The sequence below is a fragment of the Trichomonas vaginalis genome, chromosome I, assembly GCF_026262505.1.
Source record: "Trichomonas vaginalis G3 chromosome I, whole genome shotgun sequence".
Lineage (NCBI taxonomy): Eukaryota > Parabasalia > Trichomonadida > Trichomonadidae > Trichomonas > Trichomonas vaginalis.
Genome location: NC_067203.1, coordinates 16834344 through 16859766, shown reverse-complemented (window position 1 = coordinate 16859766; position 25423 = coordinate 16834344). Strand labels below are relative to the sequence as shown.

The 25423-nt window shown below is 32.8% G+C and overlaps 11 protein-coding genes and 1 non-coding gene across 12 annotated transcripts; 5 read left to right on the top strand and 7 right to left on the bottom strand.

Moving 5' to 3' along the window:
* Positions 1-2377: 2377 nt before the first annotated feature.
* TVAGG3_0998730 (uncharacterized protein) lies at positions 2378-4835 on the bottom strand (the record flags this gene model as incomplete). The annotated part of the gene is made up of 1 exon (XM_001582329.1): positions 2755-4722. The coding sequence occupies one exon, from the start codon at positions 4720-4722 to the stop codon at positions 2755-2757; it is 1968 nt and encodes a 655-aa protein (XP_001582379.1).
* Positions 4836-5107: 272 nt separating this feature from the next.
* TVAGG3_0998720 (uncharacterized protein) lies at positions 5108-5637 on the bottom strand (the record flags this gene model as incomplete). Its single annotated transcript, XM_001582328.2, has 1 exon — positions 5198-5461. The coding sequence occupies one exon, from the start codon at positions 5459-5461 to the stop codon at positions 5198-5200; it is 264 nt and encodes an 87-aa protein (XP_001582378.1).
* Positions 5638-6215: 578 nt separating this feature from the next.
* Positions 6216-6898, top strand: TVAGG3_0998710 (protein modification by small protein conjugation; the record flags this gene model as incomplete). Its single annotated transcript, XM_001582327.2, has 1 exon — positions 6217-6660. The coding sequence occupies one exon, from the start codon at positions 6217-6219 to the stop codon at positions 6658-6660; it is 444 nt and encodes a 147-aa protein (XP_001582377.1).
* A 405-nt stretch (positions 6899-7303) lies between these two features.
* On the top strand, positions 7304-9568 carry TVAGG3_0998700 (DNA replication licensing factor MCM family member family; the record flags this gene model as incomplete). The annotated part of the gene is made up of 1 exon (XM_001582326.1): positions 7304-9568. One exon carries the CDS (start codon positions 7304-7306, stop codon positions 9566-9568), a length of 2265 nt encoding a protein of 754 aa, XP_001582376.1.
* Positions 9569-10883: 1315 nt separating this feature from the next.
* Positions 10884-11972, bottom strand: TVAGG3_0998690 (histone-lysine N-methyltransferase family; the record flags this gene model as incomplete). The annotated part of the gene is made up of 1 exon (XM_001582324.1): positions 11365-11967. The coding sequence occupies one exon, from the start codon at positions 11965-11967 to the stop codon at positions 11365-11367; it is 603 nt and encodes a 200-aa protein (XP_001582374.1).
* Positions 11973-12559: 587 nt separating this feature from the next.
* On the bottom strand, positions 12560-12631 carry TVAGG3_0998680. Its single transcript has one exon. It is a non-coding gene; the product is annotated as a tRNA-Val (tRNA).
* A 1282-nt stretch (positions 12632-13913) lies between these two features.
* On the top strand, positions 13914-14428 carry TVAGG3_0998670 (RNA polymerase II transcription regulator recruiting protein; the record flags this gene model as incomplete). Its single annotated transcript, XM_001582323.2, has 1 exon — positions 13920-14420. The coding sequence occupies one exon, from the start codon at positions 13920-13922 to the stop codon at positions 14418-14420; it is 501 nt and encodes a 166-aa protein (XP_001582373.1).
* Positions 14429-14708: 280 nt separating this feature from the next.
* TVAGG3_0998660 (RNA-binding protein family) lies at positions 14709-15608 on the bottom strand (the record flags this gene model as incomplete). Its single annotated transcript, XM_001582322.2, has 2 exons — positions 14829-15151; positions 15236-15608. 2 exons carry the CDS (start codon positions 15606-15608, stop codon positions 14829-14831), a joined length of 696 nt encoding a protein of 231 aa, XP_001582372.1.
* A 1296-nt stretch (positions 15609-16904) lies between these two features.
* Positions 16905-17880, bottom strand: TVAGG3_0998650 (armadillo (ARM) repeat-containing protein family; the record flags this gene model as incomplete). The annotated part of the gene is made up of 1 exon (XM_001582321.2): positions 16905-17846. One exon carries the CDS (start codon positions 17844-17846, stop codon positions 16905-16907), a length of 942 nt encoding a protein of 313 aa, XP_001582371.1.
* A 435-nt stretch (positions 17881-18315) lies between these two features.
* TVAGG3_0998640 (glycolytic process regulation protein) lies at positions 18316-20008 on the top strand (the record flags this gene model as incomplete). The annotated part of the gene is made up of 1 exon (XM_001582320.1): positions 18333-19994. One exon carries the CDS (start codon positions 18333-18335, stop codon positions 19992-19994), a length of 1662 nt encoding a protein of 553 aa, XP_001582370.1.
* Positions 20009-20321: 313 nt separating this feature from the next.
* Positions 20322-23171, bottom strand: TVAGG3_0998630 (uncharacterized protein; the record flags this gene model as incomplete). Its single annotated transcript, XM_001582319.1, has 1 exon — positions 20322-23171. One exon carries the CDS (start codon positions 23169-23171, stop codon positions 20322-20324), a length of 2850 nt encoding a protein of 949 aa, XP_001582369.1.
* Positions 23172-24009: 838 nt separating this feature from the next.
* On the top strand, positions 24010-25253 carry TVAGG3_0998620 (RNA polymerase II transcription regulator recruiting protein; the record flags this gene model as incomplete). Its single annotated transcript, XM_001582318.2, has 1 exon — positions 24752-25072. The coding sequence occupies one exon, from the start codon at positions 24752-24754 to the stop codon at positions 25070-25072; it is 321 nt and encodes a 106-aa protein (XP_001582368.2).
* Between the last annotated feature and the right edge of the window lie 170 nt (positions 25254-25423).

The following is a 25423-nucleotide window of genomic DNA, read 5'->3' as shown; positions in this document are numbered from 1 at the left end:
TTCTAAGTTTAATGTCAAGATAATCTCAATTGAATTTAGCATGGAAGCAATATATTTACTATCGTATGATTGCTCATGATAGATCTATGCTTGTTTTACATTAATTTACAAAATCTAATCAAAAAACCGTATCACAGGAAGTTGAATAATAATAACTTTTTAAAAATTGTGTTTTTATATGGTTACAATTGGTAATCTTTATAATTATGAGTGGGAGCTCTATGTTTGCTCAGAAATATGAAATATAATCAAGATTGAAGTTTGAATATAATTATATGAGTGTAAATAAGTTAATAAAAGCATTTGTTGCATACTATATGTCTAGGTTCCTGCAATCACGTACTCAGATCGGGAGAATCTCTCACTTTTGTTCCGCAATGTGACATTGGGAACAAAGTTTCCGATCTGAGTACATATTTGCAGGGTCTTGCAATGGCACCCTGCAATCACGTACTCAGATCGGGAGAATCTCTCACTTTTGTTCCGCAATGTAACATTAGACATTTAATTCCCGAAAGGAGTTTATATTTGCAATATACTGTCATATTATATTGCAATTATAAACCCCTTTCGAAGAAAGCTAATTTTTTTCATATCCCAATGTTGCATTAGAAATTAGATTATCGAAAGGAGGTTACGAGTATAATGTCATACCATATAATATTTCAATCGTAAACTCCTTTCTAAAGTATCTTCTTTACAATATAATTTAATTTTCTCATTCTTCTTTAAACTAGTAAATTTTATTCACAATTTAATCTAAATCATAAATATTCATGTTTTGCAGAAACGTTTTTTCAAATAAATCGTTTTCTCTTATCAAATTTTATATTTTTTCTTTTTATTTTCAGTTTTTGAATTTTTTTTGGAAATTTTTATTCAATTTCAATGTAATTTAATTCTCTTTCATATGTATTATAATTTTATTCATCTTTAAATTTTTTATTTTTGAATACATGCGATAATTATTCATTCAATTTTTAAATGAATGTTTTGATGGGACGAGATTACTGATAATAGACTCATCCCATCAAAACATTCCCTTGAAAACTCTGGCCTTCATCGAGGCCAGAGCTCACGATTGATCTCCTCAGAGCCAAGTTCCTCGACGGTCGTCCTCATTAGGTTCGATCCGAGAGGAACTTGGCTCTGAATGAAATTCATAGGCTCTGGTCTCAGGAAATGCCAGAGCTTCGCAAACAATCCTTGGGGCTGGTTCCCTCAAAGACCGCCCTGATTCGGGGCGGCCGGAGAGGAATCCAGTCCCAAGAGAGCGCCCAACGAAGCTCTGGCCTTAGCAGTGGCCAGAGCCTGCAAATACAATCCTCAGGGCCGAATTTGAGGGAGATCGTCAACATCATTGACGATCTCCCTCAAATTCGGCCCTGAAAGAAAGAAATACACAGATTCTTGCCTCAGAAAAGGCCAGAGCTTCGCTTACAGTCCCCAGGGCCGGCTTTCCCAAATGCCGCTCTGACCCCGGGCGGCAGGCGAGGAATCTGGCCCTGGGATACTTACCAAACGAAGCTCTGGCCACAGTAAAGGCCAGAGCCTGCAAGATCAATCCTCAGGGCCGATTTTGAGGGAGATCGTCCACATTATTGGCGATCTCCTCTCATATCGGTCCTGAAAGACTTCAAAATACAGGCTCTGGCCTTAGCAGAGACCAGTGCTTCGTTTACATTCCTCAGCGCCGAGTTCCCTGAGATTGTCCAGATCACGGACACTTCTCAGCGGAACTCGGCTCTGAGAAGCAACAAACACCAAGCTCTGGCCTCGGCAAAGGTTCAGGGCCTCGCTTACAATCCTCAGGGCCGGATTTCCCAAATGCCGTCCTGATCTAGGGCGACAGGAGAGGAATCCGACCCTGGGAAACAGCAAACCTGAATTTCTGGCCTCAACATATGTCAGAGCCTGCAATACTAATCCTCAGGGCCGAGTTTGAGGGAGATCGCCAACATCAATGACGATATCCTCTTATCTCGGCCATGAAAGACATACAGATACAGGCTCTGACCCTTGTTGAGGTCAGGGCATCTCTATAAATGGCATTTTTCTATGTTCTTTCATTTTCTGAAAGATCATAGTGAAAAGGCTCTCTGATGCTTTATTGTTTCAAAATAGTACATGCGTGAGATTATAATTTTGCAGCAAATTTATTGATTGCATGCAAATATTTGATCTCAATAATTCAAACATGCAAATTTAGGGTTTACCCGTTACAAATAAAATATTTGCTTAACAGAACTCTATTTATAATGAATAAACACTCTTTTTTATATAATAAAATCTTTATTTCATCATCAATGATAATTGAGTAAATTTATAACAATAAATGTATTTACAATAACAAGTACATATCATTCTCATATATGCTTATCTTCAAAACTCTATTTTAAAAAAGATGCCTAATTGCATATGCAATAAAAATCAAATTTTATAGATTAACACATTGAAATTGTACTTTGCACAAAACATTATGCTTGTACTAGTAAAATCTTTTAAACAATTATAAATAATCAAATATGATATTTGATGTGATATATGTCTAGACCAGAGATTGAAATACGAACAGGAGAAAGACAAGTTCTGATCATAGGCAAACATTGGACATCAAATACTATGCTCTGTAAAAAAGTACGAAAACTGGAAAAAAAAATTGAGAGGGGGTACGAAAAAAAAGTCTGCTTTTCGTATCGACTCTAAAAAGAGAGAAAGAAAAAAAATAAATATAAATATTCAATGGTATTTTGATTAATATATTGTTTCGTTTTCATCATCATAAAAAGTTTTGTTTTCCTGTGTTTCAACTGATTGGTTCCAATAAATAGTCTTATTTATGTACTGTTCCCAATTTTCTTCATTCTGTTTACTTACATCATTCAAATATTCAACTTTTGGAATTGATATATTTTCAGGTATCGGAGTTGCTGTTGCATTCCTAATTTTATCGAATGTATATGATACATTAAACTCTCCTTCACTCACATTAACACTGAAATTAGTAATATCTGGATCCAAAACAGTGAAACTTTGTCTCAAACCCCATTTATCTCTTTTGTAAGAATCAACATCTTTCGAAAACCATCCATCGCAAACCATTCCGCGCCAGAAGTACTGATTCGTGTCTATTGACGATGTATAATGAGATACTTTCACATGGTCTAAGTGAACATGATATCCAAGCGATCTAACAACAGTTGGAAACTTGAAACCGCAAAATTCAAGTAAAAACCAAGAATCAACGTAAAAAGTTTGTCCTGTTTCTAAGAAACCATGTATTATTTCCCATTGTTTCCTATGACAACCTTGGAAATCACCACTAGCTTTAGTAAGAAGAGAACTCATTGCTGCTGTGTAATCAATGTAATCATAATTTGCAAGCCAATTATCAGGATAAGTATAAAACTGACTCAAATTTACGAAATCTCTTGGAACTTGTTCTTTTCCATTATATCTTAGAGATCTATACAAACCTGGTGAAAACAATCTACGTACTACATGATCAATTATAGGATAACCAGGTAAAATATCTGAATTTCCTGAAATAATGTATTCACCTTTTGCTTTTCTTATTCCAATGTTTTTTAATTTAAATTCAGGATATTGTGTCTTGTTTGGATGCATGTTCAAACTTAACAGTTCAATAGAAGGTATCTCTATAATTCTCATGTTGTTTTTGATCTCTTTAGGAACAGTAAAAACTTCATTAAATGGCTTAGAAAACTCAGATAAATGTGCATAAACATAAACAAATTCCATGGATAATGTTGGTATTCTTTTAAAGTATTCAGCGTAATAAGCTAACTGTTCATTAGCTCTTTCAATAACTCTTGGTGTATCACAGACACTTGTTACCCATGATAAATAAACATCCGTTGGTTTTCTTCTCTGTTTTTTGTTGTATTTTATCATTGTTTTCAAATTTGTTTTGATATCTTGTGTGTATTTGAAATCTACAGGAGGAATGTTGCATTTGGGATACTTATCACGGATGGCTGCTATAAGAGATCCTTGTTTTATTGTTTTGACTGAAAAATTATCTGGTTTTTCGCCTGACAAAATTTGTTTCATAATTTTGACAACTTCTATCGCAACATCACCGCTGTAAGCATATTCTTGGGATAGATTTAGACTAGTAGTATTGAGTTGCCATGGATTATTCATGCAGGCATCAAGAATGGACTCGGCATTTGGATCTCCGTAAATAAAAGGATATGTTGGGCCATAAATGTGAGGAGCTTTAATAACATGTAGGTGTGGATAATCCTTGTATGTGTTGTTGAATGATGTAACGATAAGAACTGGTGATTTTAGGTGGTATAATAACTCGCATTGATCATCTTGAGGATCTATTGCAATATGTATTGGAAAATTGAACTTATTGAAGATCTTGGCGTATTTGATGCTGTGTGTTGAAAAATGAAAGTATGATTTCACTTCAGAAATTTGAAATTCTTGGGATTGTAATAAACCCATAATGGCAAGGCCAACAGTATTTCTGCTTGTGAATATGTTTATTCGAGGAACATGAGATTCGAATGGTGAAAAGCCTAATTGGCACGCGAGATAGTGTAAATTGTTATCTCTATCATAACAATACTTTGTTGTTGACTCATCTAGAGGACCTTCATGCTCAATAGCATCAAAGCAATGTGAATCTAATTCATCATCCAATGTTGGTTCAATAAAAGTTGATTCATTAAAAATGTCGTTCTTCATTTTAATCGCAAGGAATGTGAATACGAAAGATGCACATACAGCGATACTAATAGCGATTCTGATTGCAAATTTTGGCGAATTTTGCCAAGAATGTAAGTGTTGCAGTATCAAAATCTTTATCTTGGGAGGGAGTGATAAAAAATTTCCGGTTACCAGAAATTTCGGTAGTCGTTTTAATAGCAAATAAACATTAGAATTATTGTACAAATATTATGTGAAATTTCGAAAAACATATGACTATAAATTAAAAAAATAAAAAAACAAATTAGTGATTAAAACTATTTATGCCATGAAAACATTTTCACTTCCTAGGAGCTAAATCATATGTTAGCAATGAAAGGTTATGATCACTTATATAAGACTTGAAATATATAAAAAAAACAAATTGTAGATACTTATTATTCAGCTTTTAATAGATGCCGTAAAGTAATTTAAATTAAAAGAATAAATAATTCGAAAAGCAAATATAGAAGTTTTATGGAGATAATTGCTTGAAGTCCTTCAAGTATTCTGGGCTTGTTGGTGCCAAGGATGTATCGATAACGAATCTGAAGTGGTGATCCTTGTTGAACATCTTGAGGTTGCTCTCGATAATAAGCTCGCCGTTTGCTTCTTCCTTAGCGCTTAAAATCTTGTCAAGTTGGAACTTCTGGAGGGAGTTTGATTTTCTGTTGAGCCATGTGAGGCCGCCATTGAAAGCTTCAACAACCTTTGGTGCGTCTACAGCGAGTTCACTCATAATGATTTAACTTCACTTTTGCATATTTGAAAGGAAATCTAACCGAATTTATTTTTGAGAGAATTTTTGATCAAAATATGTTGATCATATTTTCAAATTCAAGAATTAATCATTAAATTCGTTTTATTTGATGATGTTATTTAAAATTTAATAATAATTCCGCGTAAATATTTGAAATTTTTTAATTTTTCAAAGTGTTACGGCATAATTAAAAAACCCAAATTTTTTTGGTAAACAAAACTAAAAAAACATATTATTGGTAAGTTTTCATATTAATATTATGTCCTTACAACTAAAAATGAGAATTATTTCAAGTGTCTTGAAGGGATAATTTATTCTTTAGTCAAAATTTCACATCAAAATCATATAAAAATTGCTTGAAAGCATATCTACTTTGGAGAATATTTATAGTTAGCCTCAGGATAGTAGAATCTATTAGTGATTTGATAAAATCTCAATGAAATTTGAGATTTGGATTCTTCTTTCACTTGGATCCAAATTGATATTTATCATTGTTCTAAGCAGTCTTAATAAATTACTGTTCTCATAGAAATAATCTTTTTGAAGAGATTGAAAGCCATATGGAATTGAAAATTTTCAAATTGATCGGAGCTATAACGACTTTACAAATATTCAGAAATTCTGATCTAAACGATCCCTTATGAATGCTAATCAAAATCATGGGAAAATTTTTGAGAAAAAATTTTTAAGCCGTTTCTTAAGAAATAATTGGTCAAACAAAAGTGTATTTTTTAATGGCTCTTCGTAGAATACAGAAAGAGCTTCAAGAAATCTCCCGAGATCCACCGTGCAACTGCTCGGCTGGACCAGAGGGACCAGATCTTTTCCACTGGACCGGCACAATCGTCGGCCCACCGGACACACCATATGAATCCGGTGTTTTCATGCTTGATATTCAGTTCCCACCAGACTACCCATTCAAGCCACCGCACATCATTTTCAAGACACGCGTTTATCATCCAAATATTTCTCCACGCGGTGCTATCTGCCTTGATATTCTTAAGGATAAGTGGGCTCCAGCTTTGACCATTTCTAAAGTTCTCCTCTCTATCTGCTCTTTGTTAAATGATGCTAACCCAGATGATCCACTTGTTCCAGATATTGCTCGTCAATACAAGGCAGATAAGGCCGCTTTTGAGCGTGATGCTCGCGAATGGACTCGTAAATATGCTACATAAAAGTTTTTATTAAAGCAGGGACTTTCATTTGAACTTTTTGGATTTTTTATCAAATTAAACCTTTCTTAAAACGAACAATTGTGCTATCGTAAAGATTGGCTTAATATGTATATTATAAATATCTTACGGTTCTCACCAACGCTTTAGGTTTGCGAAGTCGACGAAATCAATAGGGCTCAATATTGAATATTTACGTTCTGACTGCCGGAGGAACAATTTTTCTCTGTCTGTAGGAATACATTTGATAGAGTTAACTATAGTTTACTTCATAGAAATTATTTTGTTATAACTATTCACCTTTAACCATTGATAAAGTCTTGTCTTTTGTGAGTTCAATGGCTTTTTGGATTATGTTCACTCTTAATTCCTTGTTTTCGCATTGGTCATATAAAACATTCCATTTGTTTGTAGAAAATTCATACTGGAATGTCATTATCATTTTTTGTATATAGGTAATTTATATTTTTGCAAATCAACTTATTATAATTAGATTTTAAAATGAATTGATTTAATTCTTTGTATTTTTAATCCAAATGCAGATTAAAATGAAAATAAAGCCAAAAACAAATTAATTGGAAATGAAAAATTAGATACTACATTTCCCAAAGCAAGAAAAAAAATAAATAATAAACGAACATCAAGAATGGGAGAAGCTGAGAATTTGCAAAACCAGATCAAGGCTCGATTCCTTACATTTCTAAATACATACAAGGAAGAAGGTAGCGATGAATTGTACTATCATGTTCAATTCGAAAAAATGAAAGAAGAAGAAAATACTACATTAAGAGTCTCATACGAGCATTTATATCAATTTGATAGCACATTCGCCGAAATTATCGCAGAAAACTTATATAGATTCTATAATTCTTTAGTTGCTGCCTTAGTTGATTTTGTTATGGCTCAAGATAAGATGTATGCTATAGAAGGAAGAACACACAACCCTCGTCCGTTTGCTTTATCCATTACAGATTACAATGTCAAAAGCGCACTTCGTCAAATCAAGCCATCACACGTTGGAACACTCATTATGTTCCAAGGTACAGTGACAAGAATATCCGATGTCCAGCCAGAACTTCTCAAAGGTACATTTAGATGCAGAGTATGTGGACAAGATATTCCAAACGTAACTCAGAATTTCCAATATACCGAACCAAGCGTTTGCCCTAATAAATCATGCAACAATCATTCAAGATTCGAACTCCTTACAGACAGATCCGAATTCACAGATTTCCAGCGTATCATTGTTCAGGAAGATCCAGATGAATCTCCAGATTCTGGAATGCCACGTACAATGGAAGTCATCCTTCGTCATCAGCTTGTTGATACAGCCAAGCCAGGTGACAGATGCCAATTCATTGGCATGCCAGTTGCTGTTCCAACAACAGCCAAGCGTGCAATTGGTGAAAGACCAGTTTTAACACGTGGAGCAGGCTTCCAGGCAGATGGTGTTACTGGTGTTAAAGGCTACGGTGTAAGAGAACTTACATATCGTCTTTCTTTCCTTGCATCATCAGTTTTACCTCTCCATATTGAGGACGAAATCCTCAACAACAACATGGAAACACCATCCCACATGATGCATGAAGCAAACGCCTCCCAAGATACTATCTACGATAAGCTTGCTCGTTCAATTGCACCAGATATCTATGGCCACGAAGATGTCAAGCGCGGAATCCTTCTTATGTTGCTTGGTGGTGTCCAGCAGCAAGCACAGGGCATGAAGATCAGAGGTGACATCAACGTTTGCATTGTTGGCGATCCATCAACTGCAAAATCGCAGTTCTTGAAGTTCATTTCTAAGACAATGCCGAGATCAGTTTATACAAGTGGTCAAAGCTCATCCGCAGCAGGTCTCACAGCCACGGTTGTCAAGGACTCTGAGACAGGCGACTTCATGATCGAAGCCGGTGCTTTGATGCTTGCTGATAATGGCGTTTGTTGCATTGATGAATTCGATAAGATGAATCCAACAGATCAGACAGCAATTCACGAAGCAATGGAACAGCAGACAATCTCCATTGCAAAGGCTGGTATCCATGCAACACTTAATGCAAGAGCATCAATTCTTGCTGCTGCAAACCCAGTAAATGGCAGATACAACACAGCAAGATCTCTCAGAGCAAACTTGAATCTTCCTGCTCCTATCATGTCCAGATTTGATCTTTTCTTCATCATCACAGATGATGTCAATGAAGATCTCGATAGAAAGATTGCCAGACAGATCATCAATGTCCACATGGGCAAAGAAGTCACAACAAAAGCAATCTTTTCACAGCACGAATTGAAGACATACATTACTTTCGCAAAAAGATTGACACCTGTTCTCAAAGACGATGCTGTTGATGCAATTGTTAAGCACTACGTAACACTTAGATCGCAGGATGCTGTCGGTGGTGGTGGTGCTTCATCAAGAATCACTGTTAGACAGTTGGAAGCTCTTATTCGTCTTTCAGAAGCCATTGCGAAATTGAATCTCGCAGAGGAAGTTAAACCGACGTATGTCCATGAAGCAGCAAGATTGTTGACATACTCAATCTCTAAGATTGGTTCGGAACCAATTGTATTAGAAGCAACAGATGATGATGTTGTAGAGCCAAAGACAGAACAGAAAGAGGAAACTGTTGATCACAATGTCATTCAATTCGATACTTATCATTCAATTGCAACAGGAATTATTCAGAGACTTAGAGATCTCGCAACACAAGGAAGAGCTGGAGAGACACTTGAAGACCTCGTTAACTGGTATACAGAAGAGAATAAGGATATCTTGAAGTACTTGCAGTCAGAAGAAATGATGGCTAATATTACAAAGAAGATCATTCTTAGACTGATTCAAATGGATCATGTTCTTTTGTTGAATGAACAGACAGGACTTATCTCAGTTAACCCATTATTCTTCCGTGATTAACTCACCTATCATAGATAGAATATAATTTGTTGGTTTTATTTTATTATTTCTCATATATATATATCAGATATCTTTTTTTATCAAAATAATTAAATTGAAATTTTTTTGTAAAGTCTTTTCATATATTTTTAATACATAAAGAAAGACTGTAAATCTTGGAAGTCAAAATTGAACAAAAAAAAGGAACTTCATCGGCTCTAAATCTTAGATTTTTACCTACACTTCCAGTATTTAACCAAAAGTTCGCAAAACATCAACTGATGGCATAATAAGAAATGGAACTTTCTGCTGGCAAATCATCCTTCTACAAGGTAAACCAATAAGAATTTGAGAAGGATGATGACTCAAATGGTCTCATGGACTTTGTTGCATCAGCAACAAACTTTAGAGCATCAAACTACGAAATCAATAACGCATTCAAGATAGAAATCAAATTAATCTTGCAGGAAAGATCATTTCAGCAATTACCCTAACAGCAGCAACGAACTACCGTTTTGACTAATCTCATATTCATCAATCTTGCATTGAGTTTGAATTGGGATGATGCAAGAGCTTAAAGCATTCTATAAATTTAGAATTCTCTTTATTTGAAGATTTAAAACGATTCTATTGTAAGACTAGAGAAATTGTGGTTAAATTGATTATCTTGGGATATTATTGAATAACATCAAGGTATTGATTGTTCAAAAAGGCTTTATCTTTATATATATATACTTAAGAAGAAATAGCATAATATATGATAAGAGAGAGGGTCAAAGTTGCTATTTGTCACTTTTCCACAAGAATATAATGGGGAAAAAGTTATCATATAGTTGATCTAATTCACTAAGGTGAGAGATGCATGTAGTGTAATGGGATAAACCGTGGGATTGCTGCTCTAAGTCCTAGGTTCGAGACACATTGGCTTCATTTTTCTCTTTTTTATTGACGTAAACTATTCAATTTTTGTGTTCTCCATTCAAATTTCAGAATTTTTTTTGCAGATTTCACGCTACATTCGAAGTTACCTTTTGTAACAACCACCACTGCCTACGAAAGACGAAAGTGTGTCACGATTTCACCCGGAAATCCGACGGTTGTTTAAGAGTAAGCACTTTTGGCACCTACTCTATATGATAATCTTTTCATATAATTATTTATCAACATTAAACCAAAATTGTTATTTTGATTCAATTTTTGGATATTTTGAAAATTGGATTGTATTTTCCATCCAAAAATTTAAAATTGGATGGGGAAAGTTGCAAAAGTTAAAAATTAAGGGTATTGAAAATAAATAAATATTCCATAAAATATATATTTTAGAGACTTGGAGGAGGTGATGATTGAGTTACTTGGTATAAATAGCCTGCAAGTAATTTCTTACATAATCATTTGCCATCATCAATGCATTCTTTCCATCTTTATTCTTTGCTTCTTTATCAGCTCCAGCAGAGATAAGATATTTAACAACCTCAAGTTCACCATATCTTGATGCAGCCATGAGTGGAGTATATCCATCATTATCCTTTGCTTCTTTATCAGCTCCAGCAGAGATAAGATATTTAACAACTTCAAGATGACCATTTATTGATGCTAAAATGAGTGGAGTATATCCACCTCTAGACTTTGCTTCTTTATTAGCTCCAACAGAGACAAGATATTTAACAACTTCAAGATGACCTCTAGATGATGCATAAATGAGTGGAGTCCATTTATAATAATCCCTTGTTTCTTTATCACAACTACATTCGATGAGTGATTTAACAAGTCTGAGATTTCCTTTTTCACTTGCTACATGAAGGACATTCTTTTCACTATCATATTGATTTTTTAGGAGTCAATTTTTCCCAAAGTCCTTCTTTGCATGATTTTGACATCATTTCATGATTTCCTTTCTCAGAAAGTTCATCAAGAAATTTGTAAACGATTTCAAAATCATTAGATTGTTTAAGTTCTGCAATTTGAGTTATAATACCTCTTGATTGATTGTTATTTTCATTAGTTTGATTAATAGTCGTTTCTTTGGCCGAATTTTGACTTTGGTTTTGAAATGCTTTTAATTTATCTTGAAGTTGTTTAATTTCCTGTGTGGAATCGCTTATTTCTTTCTCCTTTTGACTTAAAATATCAATGATCCCATCAAATGTATTGAATTTCATGTATTTTTTGATACATTTCAGGATTGAAACAATTTCTTCGAAATTTTGGACAGTAACATTTGACTTTCGTGTACACATATATAATTCTTTGGCCTTGAGAGCTGAAGATGATTGTTTGAGAAGAGTAACGTACTGATCAGCTGTCATACGTGAATAATTCATGATTTTTTTGATATCCTGGATGTCGAATGTATCAAAGAAGTTTTCATTTTGAATATAATCGCTGATATGAGCAGTAATGTATTCGTAATTCAGATTCATGTCCTGAACTACTTTTGAAAATTTGTCACTTTACAAAAAATCTGAACAAAAATTAAAAATCAAAATCTGGCCTCAAATTGATTGCGCCATTTATAGTGTTGCCAATTTATGTTGGAAAATGATGGAAAACGTCCTCATATCTGTGATCAGGTCGAAATTTGTTATTAAATTAAGAGTGCACATAAATGAATTCGGATATTACAACTTATAAGTATTATTCAAGAAAATAACGAGATTATTAAAAAAAATATTATCATGATCTCATAGCGTATCTCTTTCATACTATAATTCAGATTCGTTATAAATATTAAAACTGCCAGATGTTTTGAAAGGAACTCTTTAATTTATACTGAATATGAGAATACTCAAACATTTGATTTGCCTTACTCCTTAAGTTTACATAGCTTAATAGATTCCATTCAATCACATAAAATAATCCGATTTTAAATTTTGGGATGGAAAATATCTATAATTTTCCATATAAAAGCAAACTTTTTAATATAAAGTCGGAAAGTACTAACATTATGAAGCGAAAAATCTTATATTTACTTAATCCATGATTGGGGATTTATCAATTTTTCAATAAAAAAAATGTCCCAGGCCAGAATCGAACTGGCCTCTGATCCGTGTCAAGGATCTATTCTAACCAATATACTACTGGGACTTTCGACTGTTTATTATTAATTGAATATTTAATGATATTTCCACACCCATCATTACAGTTAATAATTATTTTTTAAGTGAATTAGGTATTTCTGTAAGCTGCTTGAGAAAATAATTATTTAAAATTAATATTTAGTCAAAATCAACTTCTCCATAATTCTAAATTACACCCTTTCAGTATGCTATATTATTGCCTTTGAGATATTTTTATTATTTTCTCATAATTTTTGAAAACTGTAACAATATTTCAAACGTTGAAAATTTCAAAATCTATATAATGTCATTTATGTTACGGTATTATTCTCAGAGTGTATTAATGTTTCGGATCTTCGTCGGTCTTCTTGAATTTTAAATTAGACTCTAAATACTTTTGAAAATACGTTGATTGTTTACAGTTTAATGTATATAATTAAGCACGATAGAGAAGATATTTGCGTATTAAATGGTTTTGCAAAGTAAAATCATCAGGCTTGCTTAAATGTTTCCTCAAAAAATTTAAACATATAAAAAATACTGAGATATCTTAAAGAAATGCTCAGAATAGATGCGGCTATAAATTTAATGGTTAAATGTTCAGCTACATATGTCTTCCAATAAGGATGCGAGGTAGAAAAAAGAAATGTTTTGAAATTTGGAATGATCACTTGGTTTTTTAATTATATTGCAATTTTAAAAATTACATTTGGCATATTAAAGTATGAAACCCTGAAGAAATGAATATTTCACATTAGAGAAGGCTTTTAATTCAAAGTGAAAATTAATAGTATAAATTGTGAAGAAAACCTCCGGCCAATCCTGAAAATTGTGCAATTTTAGGATAATTTTATTGAATACTTAGTGCTGAATCATCAATAAATTCAAAAGGATATCACATTGAAATGGATATATTTTTGTCAGATTGGGAAATTTTTTATTAATAATCAGATAAGATCATTCTTATCAATTCCTATCCCCGTTATTTTTTTGAGAGATGTTAATTTTATTTTTTGAGATAAACCGAGGTTCCATCCTAATTCAAAATTGTGGGAACGAATTTACAACAAATTAATTTAGAAGAGTACAAGATAATTTCATTTGTAAATTAAGTAGATGCGAACTATAGTCATAATTTATCCAATATTATCAATTCAATCAATATTAAGTATATAGATTAATAACATTATTTATTTATAATTTTAGAAGTATCAACAATTGGCCACGTAATCGTTTTCCCCTCAAAATAATTTGATGCTCTTTCTATTTTTTGAAAGGAAAAATTTCCTCAATAATTTGTGAACTAAATTATTTTTATGTTTGCATTTGGCAGCTCCTTACCCAAGAACAAATTTAGCGAGTCAGAAGATAACAAGCTTAGACATGCAGTAGAACAATACGGTACTAATAATTGGAAAGCTGTTTCTAAATTATTAAACGGAAGGAATGCCAGACAATGCAAAGACAGATGGGAGAAATACCTCTCCCCAAATATCAATTGGAAGCCATTCTCTCCAGAAGATGATTTGTTAATCCTTAAATGTTATAACCTTTACGGTCCAAAGTGGATGAAGATTTCCAAGCACTTCCAGGGCAGAACAGATATTAGCATCAAATCCAGATATTTACTCCTTCAAAGACATGGAGAAACAGTTGAGAAAATTGAAACAGCCCTTAATTCTCCTGTTGAAAACAAATCTGAGCAAGTTCAAGCTCAAACCACTTCAACTGACGAAAGTGAAAATGATAACTCCTTCCAAAGTATATCTTTTGAAGATTTTAATACGGAATTTATGTTTGATTTTCCTGTTTATTAAATAAAGGATTTTTAGAGTGACTATTGTTTAAAATATTATTTATTTTTATAAATTTTATCTTACGAGCAATAATCTCTATTCATAATTTTTAAATCAAACACTTCTGCCAATAGGATTAATTTTGAAAATTCATAATTGCTAAGTTTATTTACATTTATTGGACTTATTTAATGCAAAATTATGTTCTTTCAATAATCTAGTGTGGTTAAAAAAACGATCTGAGTTCAGATTTTATTGAACAACCCCCGTCAAGCATAAACTCATTGTAGTAAAAATATCGTATACTAGTTAAAAAATAAGACTTCTTTTTTTATGAATTTTCAACATATAAAATAACAAATGAAATTTATCTTTTAATGCCTCCATTTAAGTTCATGGCCGTTCTCCATTGGTGGTTCTACAAATCCTCTAAAGAATATTGGTTGGTCTTTTTTTAAACTCCCACCGTGCACCGTAGCCATTTTCATTTCTAACTTCATATGTATAGCAATCTGCGCTAAGAACCATAACATTATGCCATACTGAATTCATTATAACTTTTTCTAAGCAGCCATGAGCATGATTATTAACTTCGTTTGTTGTACCCTTTACAGTACCCCAAAACTTAGATGAATCTCTCACACAATGTTTAGAAAATGCTCTGCCACCATGAGTTAGTCCTTCATGGTTATATGGTCTATAAAATGATTCATAAAGATCTTCAGTACATGGAGGGAAAAGATTTTCGTTTGCTGTGTGTTAGTAATGTATAAAAACTCATAAGTTGCCGGTTATACTAAAAGAAAAATTGGCAACTTATGAAATAAAATACATACTTCCTGTTGTATGACGCATTCCTGCAAGAATTCTGATACCTCGAAATCCAATTGATCTAAATAGATCTATAATTGTTTGTGGGTGTGAAAAATCAACTTTTTCTAATTCATATTCATAATCTTTATTAAATTTCTGATAAACTGCTGTTGTATCGCATGATTTAATCAATGGGTATGGCATTGGAATCAGAATTGTCTTCCTTCTCTTAAAGTTTTCTAAAGATTCAAGAATATTAAATAATAGCGGTCGATTTTTGGCAATAGGGTGTCGTTTTAGCAATAAACCTTTAATTAATGAATAGTTTTCAAAAAGATCGTCTGGTGAATTCTGAACAGCTTTCGCAACTAATCGAAATGTATCATAATCAATCATTTTTGGCAAAATTTATTCTTCAATATTTGGTAGGAAAATTTTGATTAGTTATAAACTTAATCAGGCAAAACCTGCAGTGTTACGAGCTCACATTCAGCTTCACAATGTATACTCCGAAGCAATAATATCCTTATCAATGAACAAATGTCATTCCATGTGATTTTCTGTAACTCACCTATCATTTGGAATTTGAAACATAGTCCAGTAACAATTAATGATGATATGGTATATACTAACGTTGTTTATTTTCAAAAGAAATGGTTCTTTAGTTTTCATTTCAAGAATTGAGGTTACAATTGTTAGATATTGGTGCATAAGATTCAATCATGCATAGCATATCATTAGAATTTGAGTATATCATTTCGAAGAACTTCAAATGAATAAAAAATCCACTAAGCACTGAGAAGTTAGAATTTATTGAGCATTCACTATTCAATAAAAAATAAATATACATTTATTCATGAATTTTTAATATAGAATATTGTTATTATATATTTTTGCTTACCCCGACTCCATTTTTGTTTTGCCCTCCAACATTTCATTCAATTGGTCTATGTGAGCATTCCAATATAGAAAAATATTTCTATTGTCACGATAAGATTCCCGGTCAAGTTTTTCTCCATGTTTTAAAGCATTTATTTTCATTAGCCCAATTAGAAGGCTAGCTGTTGGTAGTTTTTCGTAATGTTTGCTTAATAACTTATATGAATCTAATGTTTTGATATCAACACACTTCATCTCTTTTCCATAATTTTTTCTTCGATTCATATCTTTTTCGCCTGTGTGTCTTATTTTATATTGTTTTCTAACGTTTTTTTGGGATTCTGTCAGTATTCTTTTACTCATTATTAATTCAATGTCATCTATTAATGAAGCGGCTATTTTGGCTCTCTCATAGCAAGGAATGGATGGATCAGTGATTTTATGCATAATTTTGTCCTTTAAGTACTCAAAGGAATGTGTTTCAGCGCTCATTATAATGAAAATTGATGAGGAAAAAAAACCTCTATATTTTGAAGTATTGAAAAATTATATGAACTAGAAAATGATATTAATAAGTTCTATAAATTCTGTCATTAAATATTTTGCCGATTTTAAATCAATCTTTTTTGAGACATTTTTTTCCATGCCAACTCTATCAATAAAATTCGGATTTAATGAAATGACTTTTTAATAAATTTTGTTTGATTACGTTTTGTTTATTATAAGTGTTCAAAGGCCGTAAATAAAATTCAAGCATAAAATTTACCACTAAATATAATAAAATGAGTAACCTATATACAGAAAAGATTATATTTACTGTGATAGTTGTTTCACCAACTTTGTAAAGGTTTCAAAGGATGGATTATTGCTTGAAATCTTATTAACCTCATTTCTAACAAGGGCAGCTTTTTCAGGGGATGCAAGAGCTATTCTCATTAAATTGCATGCTTGTGGTCCATTCTTTGGAATGTGGTCAAGGTCCCACATTTTAATTCCTTGTGGATGCTCAGTTGTAATGCGAAGGAAGAGCCAGATCATTTTCCAGAGAGTCCTTGGAGTCTTTGGAATGTAGACATATTCTGAAAGAGCAATTTGGATGATTGCTAACGTAATATTCGATTCAAAAAGCCTTTGAACATTTTCTGGTGTATCAAGGAGTCCTGGAATCTCCATAAAATCGAGGAATGATTCAAACACTTGTGACTTGAAAACATTAGATTGGTATAAAGAGAAAGATTGAGCTGGAGAAGATGCGGCGCCGATAATAAGAATTAGTGGTCTAGCAAGCTTGGGGAAGTGCGGTAAGATTAACTCTGGTTTACCCTGGCCGATACTTGTCAAGCCGATTAAAGCGAAGCATTGTTCAATTTCTTCTTCGCCTGTGAATAGATCGATAAGCGGGTTGACGAATTTTGTAACATCTGGAACTTCTTTACAGTTTTCGATTATAGTTCCAACTAATAAAGCGGCTTTGGCACGTAAAAATGGTTCGTAAAGGACAAAATAGCTGTCTGTGATATCAACACCTGGATCGCGAGAGTAATCAATGATGTTTCTTTCTAAAAGATCTTTTCCAAGGAAAGGGAAAATTTTATCAAGCACAGTTGTATCACCGCAGTTGTTTTGGAGGAGAACATCAAAGCAACGTGCAAGATCTGCTACTTCATGGCCTATGATAATATTGGAAGCAGCTGTTTCTGGATCCATTTTTTTTTGTTCACTGTGAGCTACGAAAAAGAATTCAAATGCTTTCATTAGGGTTGTATTTAATTTTTTTCTCTTAGACGATTTAAAATGGTGATAATTCGTCCTCTGAATCGGTAATTTCGAAATTGAGGAAAATTATTGGGTAAATGTCTGAAAGATTTCTGATGAGATATGCATAGTGGTGAATATTTTTTGCTATTTTTAATAGTTATTTTTTGAATGCAAAAAGAAAAGAGTCAAATTATTGGAATTGTGGGAAATACGGTCTAAAATGGTTTAATCACTCTTTATTCACACGTATTATAGTCGCTGTGATGAGTGACCAGACATAAGAAAAAGAGCACAAATCAATAGACTCAACACATTCAAATTATAGTAAAAGTGACAAAATTCAGAAGTTTATATTTTTACATGAAAATTTTTTGCATATTGTTAAATATAAAATGAATCTATTTGACGTGATTCATTATAAAATGTGACAAATTGGCTGTCACTTTTCAATTATAAAGGAACTATTGAAGATTAGTAGAAACTATGGACGGCCAAGGGAAACCAGATGGACCTAAAGTTAGGGTTATCAGAAGCGTCCCAAACACTGTCCAAAATAGGCAAAAAGAAGTCGACAATCAACCGCCAAAACCAAAACGGATTGAAGCGACGCCAACGGTTACTAAAAACCCGTCGATAGATGATAAACCACCATTTAATAGTAATATCAGTACTATTTTGGTGAATAATCCAACAACAAAATTAGAAATTCAATCGGAGCCAAAGCACCATACAATTTCGCAAGATGGTACCCAAAATGTTACAGATATCCAGATCTTGTTATCGGGGCCGGTACAACAAGCTCAGAAGCCATCGGCCGCTTCGGATATTAGTATGCTTGTAAACCATCAAACGAATGCAGAAGCTCCTCAGAATAATGTAAAAACGATGCATATTCAAGCACTTTTACAAGGCCCAGAACCTGCTAATCCACCTCCTACAAAAGTCCCTAGGGCTGTGTCAATTATTAAGCGCGCTGAGCCCATAAAAGTTGGTGTACCAGAAAAGAAAATAAATGCGCCAACAATTATTCAAAGTTCTCCGATAAATTTACTCAATTTACAATCCGATCATAAAATCCAGCCAATTGAGCCTGTTACTGCATCTACACCTTACTCCCTTCAATCTATGATTAACGCTACTGCTCGTCCAGCCTCTGTACCTCAGCCAAGCCATCAAAAGGTATTAAATCCTGTGGTCGTAAAGGTGACTCCGAAAGTCAACCCTCCGGCAGCTCCTTATCCAGAGCTTCCGACCGCAAAGGATGTAGTCGAGCAAATAGCTGATATCGATAAGTTGTTGACCAAATACAAAGCAGAACTTACAGAATTAGAAAACGAACGAACCTACGGAATGCTGAGTGCTCCAATCACATCTGATGCGCCAGCAAGTAGCTTAATACAAGACTTTCACGGCTCAATTTTTTCTCATTCTTTAGGAGCTTCAATTATCGAGAAAAACAAAGAAATAGCTCAACGCTCAAAAGAAAAACATAAACTTCCTGAGCCATTCAAGCGTCAGCGCTTTACCCATATTACACATTTACCATTTTACAAGAAAGAAGATGGTAATTCTTCAGAAATGGCTGAGCCAATCTTCCAAACTATTTGCCAGAGATTATCTCTTGCAGATGAGAAAGCTCAAAAACTTGCGATTGAATACAAAGAAAGATACGAGCTCTGGAACGAAAGCAACAGACAACTTTCGATCTACCACAAGGAAGCGCACGAGAAAATCGATCGATGGCCGCCAGAATTTGATAAATGTCTTCAATATATTAAGCCAAATGACAAAACTAACACAGTTCACGTTGCTCCAGACCAGATTATGTACCTCGATGATACAGAGAAAGAAACTTACCTCTACTACGACGAGAACAGCTTCGTAGAAGACCCTGTTGCCGCTCATTTAGAATATAAGAACAGACTTTCATGGACAGAGAACGAGAAGCAGACTTTCCTGGAGAAGTACGCCCAGCATCCAAGAGAATTTAAGAAGATTGCCGCTGCTTTGCCGCTGAAAACAATCAAAGACGTTATAGAGTACTATAATATCAACAGAATTAAGCTGAAACTCGGCCAAATAGAGAAGTCATATAGAAAGAAAGGCCGAAGAAGAGTTATTATTGATGAATCAGGTCATTATTAATTTTTTTAATTATTTGGTATATTTTAACAGATTTCATGTTTGTTTAGAGTATAATTGTAAATATTATTTTTATACAAAGACATTATTTTCATATTACTTTCTTTTATTTAAAAATTATAAAATGATTTTTTTGATTTTATGATCATTAACCATACAAACAAACTATACTTCAGCCATATTGCAATTAATTCCATATAATAGTCCTATAAAATAATAATTAATCTTAAGATTTTTACAAAATGTAAGATCTTTCATATGACAATGTCGCACCAATAAATGAAAGTAGATAACTAAAGATAATCTTTATAATACAAACAAAAAAAAATATTAATAAAGTTGATTTCTAAATCTAATGAAGAGTTCATTGATAGTTAGGGCTATTTCTTTAATTTCACTCTGAGAACTGATATCAGCAATGATATCGCTGATCTTTATTACGCTATCAGTTGCAAGAGGTTTGTTTCTGTCAAGAGAATCCAAAAATGTCTTTAGTTTCTGGACAGAATTAATCGCTTTCTTGGATTTTTCGTAATCTTTTACAAAAGCTTTCAGATAATCCTGTGGAAGTTGGTTTTCAACGTCAACAACACCTTTAAAGATGTTATTAATCAATGAAACGTGTATGAAGTCATCAGAGTAAGCAGAATCAAGTAAAATGTCAAGACCTTTGTGAATATTTTCAACGATTTTTTCGTCATCATCCGAAATTTCGTTGTTTTTGAGCACAGGAATCAATCTTGTCTCTATATCCTTAATATACTGTTTATATGTGTCTATTTTAGATACATTTTCTTGGTACAATTTTGTGTTCTGTGTGTTTTTTTCTTGAATCAAATCTAAACAACTTTGAATATCATTTTCTTCTGAAAATTCTGAGTCTGTTGCCTTTGCAAGTGCTTTTATTCTAGAAACTAAAGCTTTGTAGTTGATATCTTTGTTCTGGATGCTTTCTTGAAGAGATTTAATTTCTTTATTTAATGGATCAATCTGGAACTTGTATTTTTCAATTAATTCAGCAACAGAGTCGCTTGCAACTTCATTCTTTATACCAATAGCAGCGAGTTTCTCTTGAATTATGTTTAATTCTTCTTCAATTTCTTCAACGTGTTCTGCTTCTTGGTCATAAACGTCTTGTATCCTGTCGCATCTGTCTCTGACCATGTTTTTGAAGTCATCAAGCTTTTCAAGTTTTTCATTTGTCGAATTCATCCCAGAAACAATGTCAATCATCTCCAAAATTGGTCGGAGCTTCTTATAATCGAATTCCTCCTTCTTTTTAATATCTCCAACGCTACTTGGAGCTCGAACTGGTTGTAAAGTCATTTTTCTGCTTCTTGTCTTTGGTTTTTCTGTTTCATTTGATGATTCTATTGATGTGGATTGTCCTGGAGAAATACCAATCAAACTTCCTCTTTTCCTTGGTTGTTTTTGTTGGATTTCAAATCTTGGACTTTTTACAACTTCTGGAGCAGGTTTAACCTCCTCAGCAGGTTTTTCTGGGATAACTATTGGTGCAACCTTAGGTTCTTCTTGTTTAATTTCTTCTTTTACTTCAATAATTTCGGGTTCTGGGAGTTTTACAGGGATTTCTATAGGTTTTTCATTGAATTTCCTGATTAACTCATCCAAATTGTCATCAGCTTCTTGTAAATCAAACTCTTCTTTGAGATCTTTTTGAATTGCAAGAGAAATTTTGGAATTCAGCTTAGAAATGAAGTCTTTATAGACTTTATTGTCTGTTTTCTCTTTCAGGCTTGAGATTTCTTTATCTTTCTCTTGGAGTTGAGAGTTTAATTTTTCATTTTCCTCTTTTAGCCTTGCCATTTCGTTTTTTAGATCTTCAATAGATCTAACATTAGTCTGATTGACCTGTTTGGCTGAATTAGAGATCTTATCAAGCTCTAATTGCTTTTCATATAATTCATTATTTAATTCAATCAGCAAAGCATCATTTTCTTTGATATTTACGCTTTGCTTTTCAATTGTTTCGGCAAGATTATGTATATTTTTCTCAACAAGAAGCAATTGGGCCCAAATATCCCCTTCATTGTCATAAGTCTGTTCCAAAGCAGGTAGAACCTCTCTTAAAAACATTCTGAGGCGTGGCTCATAGTCAACTGCAACAAGCGATGATCCGATATCGTTACCAATAAACTGGACAATTTTACTTAGTGATTGAACTTTTGGCAAATCCTTTTCTTTCTTCTTCTCTTTGGGAGTTGGTACTTCTTCTGGGATGTCTTCGTATCCTTCTTGTCTAAAAACAACGAACTTACTGTAAATTTCATCAATAATCCATTGAACTTCGCCTTTAAAGTTGTGTATTTCATCCCAGATATTATTTACATCATGAGAGAACTTAAATGATGCTTTCAAAGCACTTGTTATCAGCCCAATATTTCCAATTATAGTCATTTTCACTCTCTGGAAGTCATTTGCGGTCAATCCGCACTGAACTAGCTCGTTCTTAAATCCATCCATCAAAACTTGTTGGAAAGAATCAACATCTTTGATGTAAAGATCCATAACAGATTCTTTAAAATTTGGAAAAGTGGGATTTTCATATAATGCCATGCAACTTTTAGATAATCTGTTGCATAATGCTTTCATACTTTGTATTGTGGCAGTAATTGTAGCGCTTGGATGTTTCCTTTCGAGATTATATTTCTGAACTGTATCTAATGTGAGAGATATACCTTGAAATCTAACAGATATCTCTTTTGTATGAGGTAATTGTTTTCTCTGTGAAAAATCATGGATTGCTGAAATGAATGGATCCCAAAAATCAGAAAATTCTTTCATTGTTGGTAGTACAGGACCTGTTGAGAAAGCAATTCTTGAACCTTTCTTTCTCTTGTCTGTAACATAAGTAAAAAATTGGGTGCATACTGCAATTAATTTTGGATAATTTGTCTCGATTCCTGTAATTAATGGTCTGAGTAAACTTTGAATAACTGGAATTGCATCACTATCGTCAATAAGTACTCGTGTAATTGAAGATATGTTCTCAATGTATTTTTTGGCTCTGATCAAAGATTGAATTTCATCTTTAATCTCGTTACCCTTAGATTCTGTTGGTGGGCTAGAAGCATAGCTTGGCTGTTTATCAATTTTCATTGGAGGAGCAACTTTACTTGATGTCTCAGGAATGGATATCTTATCATTCATTCCAGACATTTTTTAAAAAATAAATATTGCTTATAACTTCATTTGTAGTAAAGATATTAATGGTATTGAAACATATATTAGTAGTATATATAGTAAATTTTTTATTCTTGTGATATGGAAGTTCTAAGCTTGTCCAACATGTATAAAACAGCGTTGCAAAATTCGAACTTATATAAAATATGCACAAATAAGGATTTATAATTAAATATATTTTTCGAATCGAGTAAATAAATCGCTAGACCTTAGATTTTATTAATCATTTCTTCTTAAAATGATACTGTGGTAATGGTAACTGTGTATTGATAGTTGGAGTATTGTTAAATTGCCCGAAATTTTGACTCGTTTCAAAAACGATTTATAGTATGTTCAAATATATTGGATTTTAATAACATGCGATAACATCTACTGCAAACAGTCTATATTAAGTGATTGATGAAAATCGATATCAATATTTAAAATTTTCGAGACTTTTTTGACTGAAAGCATTTGTTTTGGACATCTAGAATGAAGTCCTCCTTGGTGAATTTCTCCAAATTTTTTGGAGAAATGAGGTTAAAAATTTTGAAAATTTAAATTTTGGAGAGAAACAAACAATTTTTATTATATTCCAAATAGATAAATCCTTTTCATTTTTGTTATTCTATAATTTTTCTACTAAGATATATCAATTCTACCGCAGAATCAAATAATTATTTTTCAATGATATAGAAAAGAAGCATATTTTTAAAACTATAAATCACTAATATTTTAACATCAAATATAGTATATAATTCTATATAGATAACCAGCCATTGTAAGTAATCTAAAATTATTTCTGGTTCAAATTAAGGATTTGTTTCACATGTTTAGAAAACATAGTAAATATCATGATTTTATTCACAGGTGAGTTCAAGATATATATTGTGATTTACATTTCGACAATAAATCTGAATAAAATGTGTATTAAACTTGCACATTTAGATCTCTTATCATAGTCATGTTATCAGTTAGTGATTGTTGTTACATAACAAGCAACATTAGATCTGTATCTCATGATCAAACGGAAGTTAAGCAAAGATATTCGGGATTTTATCACTTGATAGTATGCATAATACTATATCAGAATTACTAGTCAATCTGCTGTTTCAATATCATTTTAAATTTATTATGCCAAAATAGTACTTTGGTTTTCATTGGTAATACGTAAGGTTGATACTGTTGTAATATTTCGAAAAAATAAAGGTATCAACTTTAATACAAGATATGATGAGTTGAACATCGAATAATTGGATTTTTGCGTCAATAATATTCTTTAGTCCCTAGTATATGATTGTTTTATACTAATAATGTGGATCGATTCCATTTTGATGATCAGATAAAGCAGAAACAAAATACTCAGGTGCCACTTTTTGGCCTAAAAAATGAGTTTTCCCCTATTGGAGAATCACGATTCATGAATTATTGATAAGATGGAAAATTCAAACGTCTATTTTTGATGGCATTTCTAACATATCATTTTACAATAATTGTCGGTTTTGAATATAGAATTGAGGAATTTATGATGGCACAAAAAACCGATAAACATATCACAAAGCATAACAATTATTCCCATGACCTCAATCATCCCCAATACAGCTTATTCACCAGATAATATTAGTCGAACATATAAAGTGAAGTGGACAGAACCAGAAGACGCCAGGTTACTCGAAACTGTTGGTAAGTTTGGATCTAATAGGTGGGATTTTATTGCTACATTTATACCTGGACGCACAGGGCGCCAGTGTAGAGAAAGATGGATGATCCGATTTGCACCAGATATCAAAAAAGAAGCATGGACACATGATGAAGATCAAATGCTAATTCAACTGCAACAAAAATTGGAAATCATTGGTCAGCAATATCGAAGTACTTACATGGAAGAACACCTATAATGATAAAGAATAGGTTCAAACTTTTGTGTCGCCACCAAAAAATAAAGAGCCATATGCGAAAGTAGCGTAAAGCTTAATCCATGCCAACAAATATCCATACAATCACCTGCAATACCTGTTCAATTAGATGCATTTCCGATGAATCTATATCAAAACAAAAATATCAATGAAGGAGTTGTAGTACAGATGTGGATGTGAATAATTCCAAAAGGAATGATTTGAAGAATTTGATTTTTCAAATGAAATTTTCTATGGAGAAGCTTTTGTGTTTTTAAGAACTATTGTTTAATTAGACTAAATATCTATTTCTATGGTTAAAATGTGAAAATTTGAATATATTTTCATTCATAA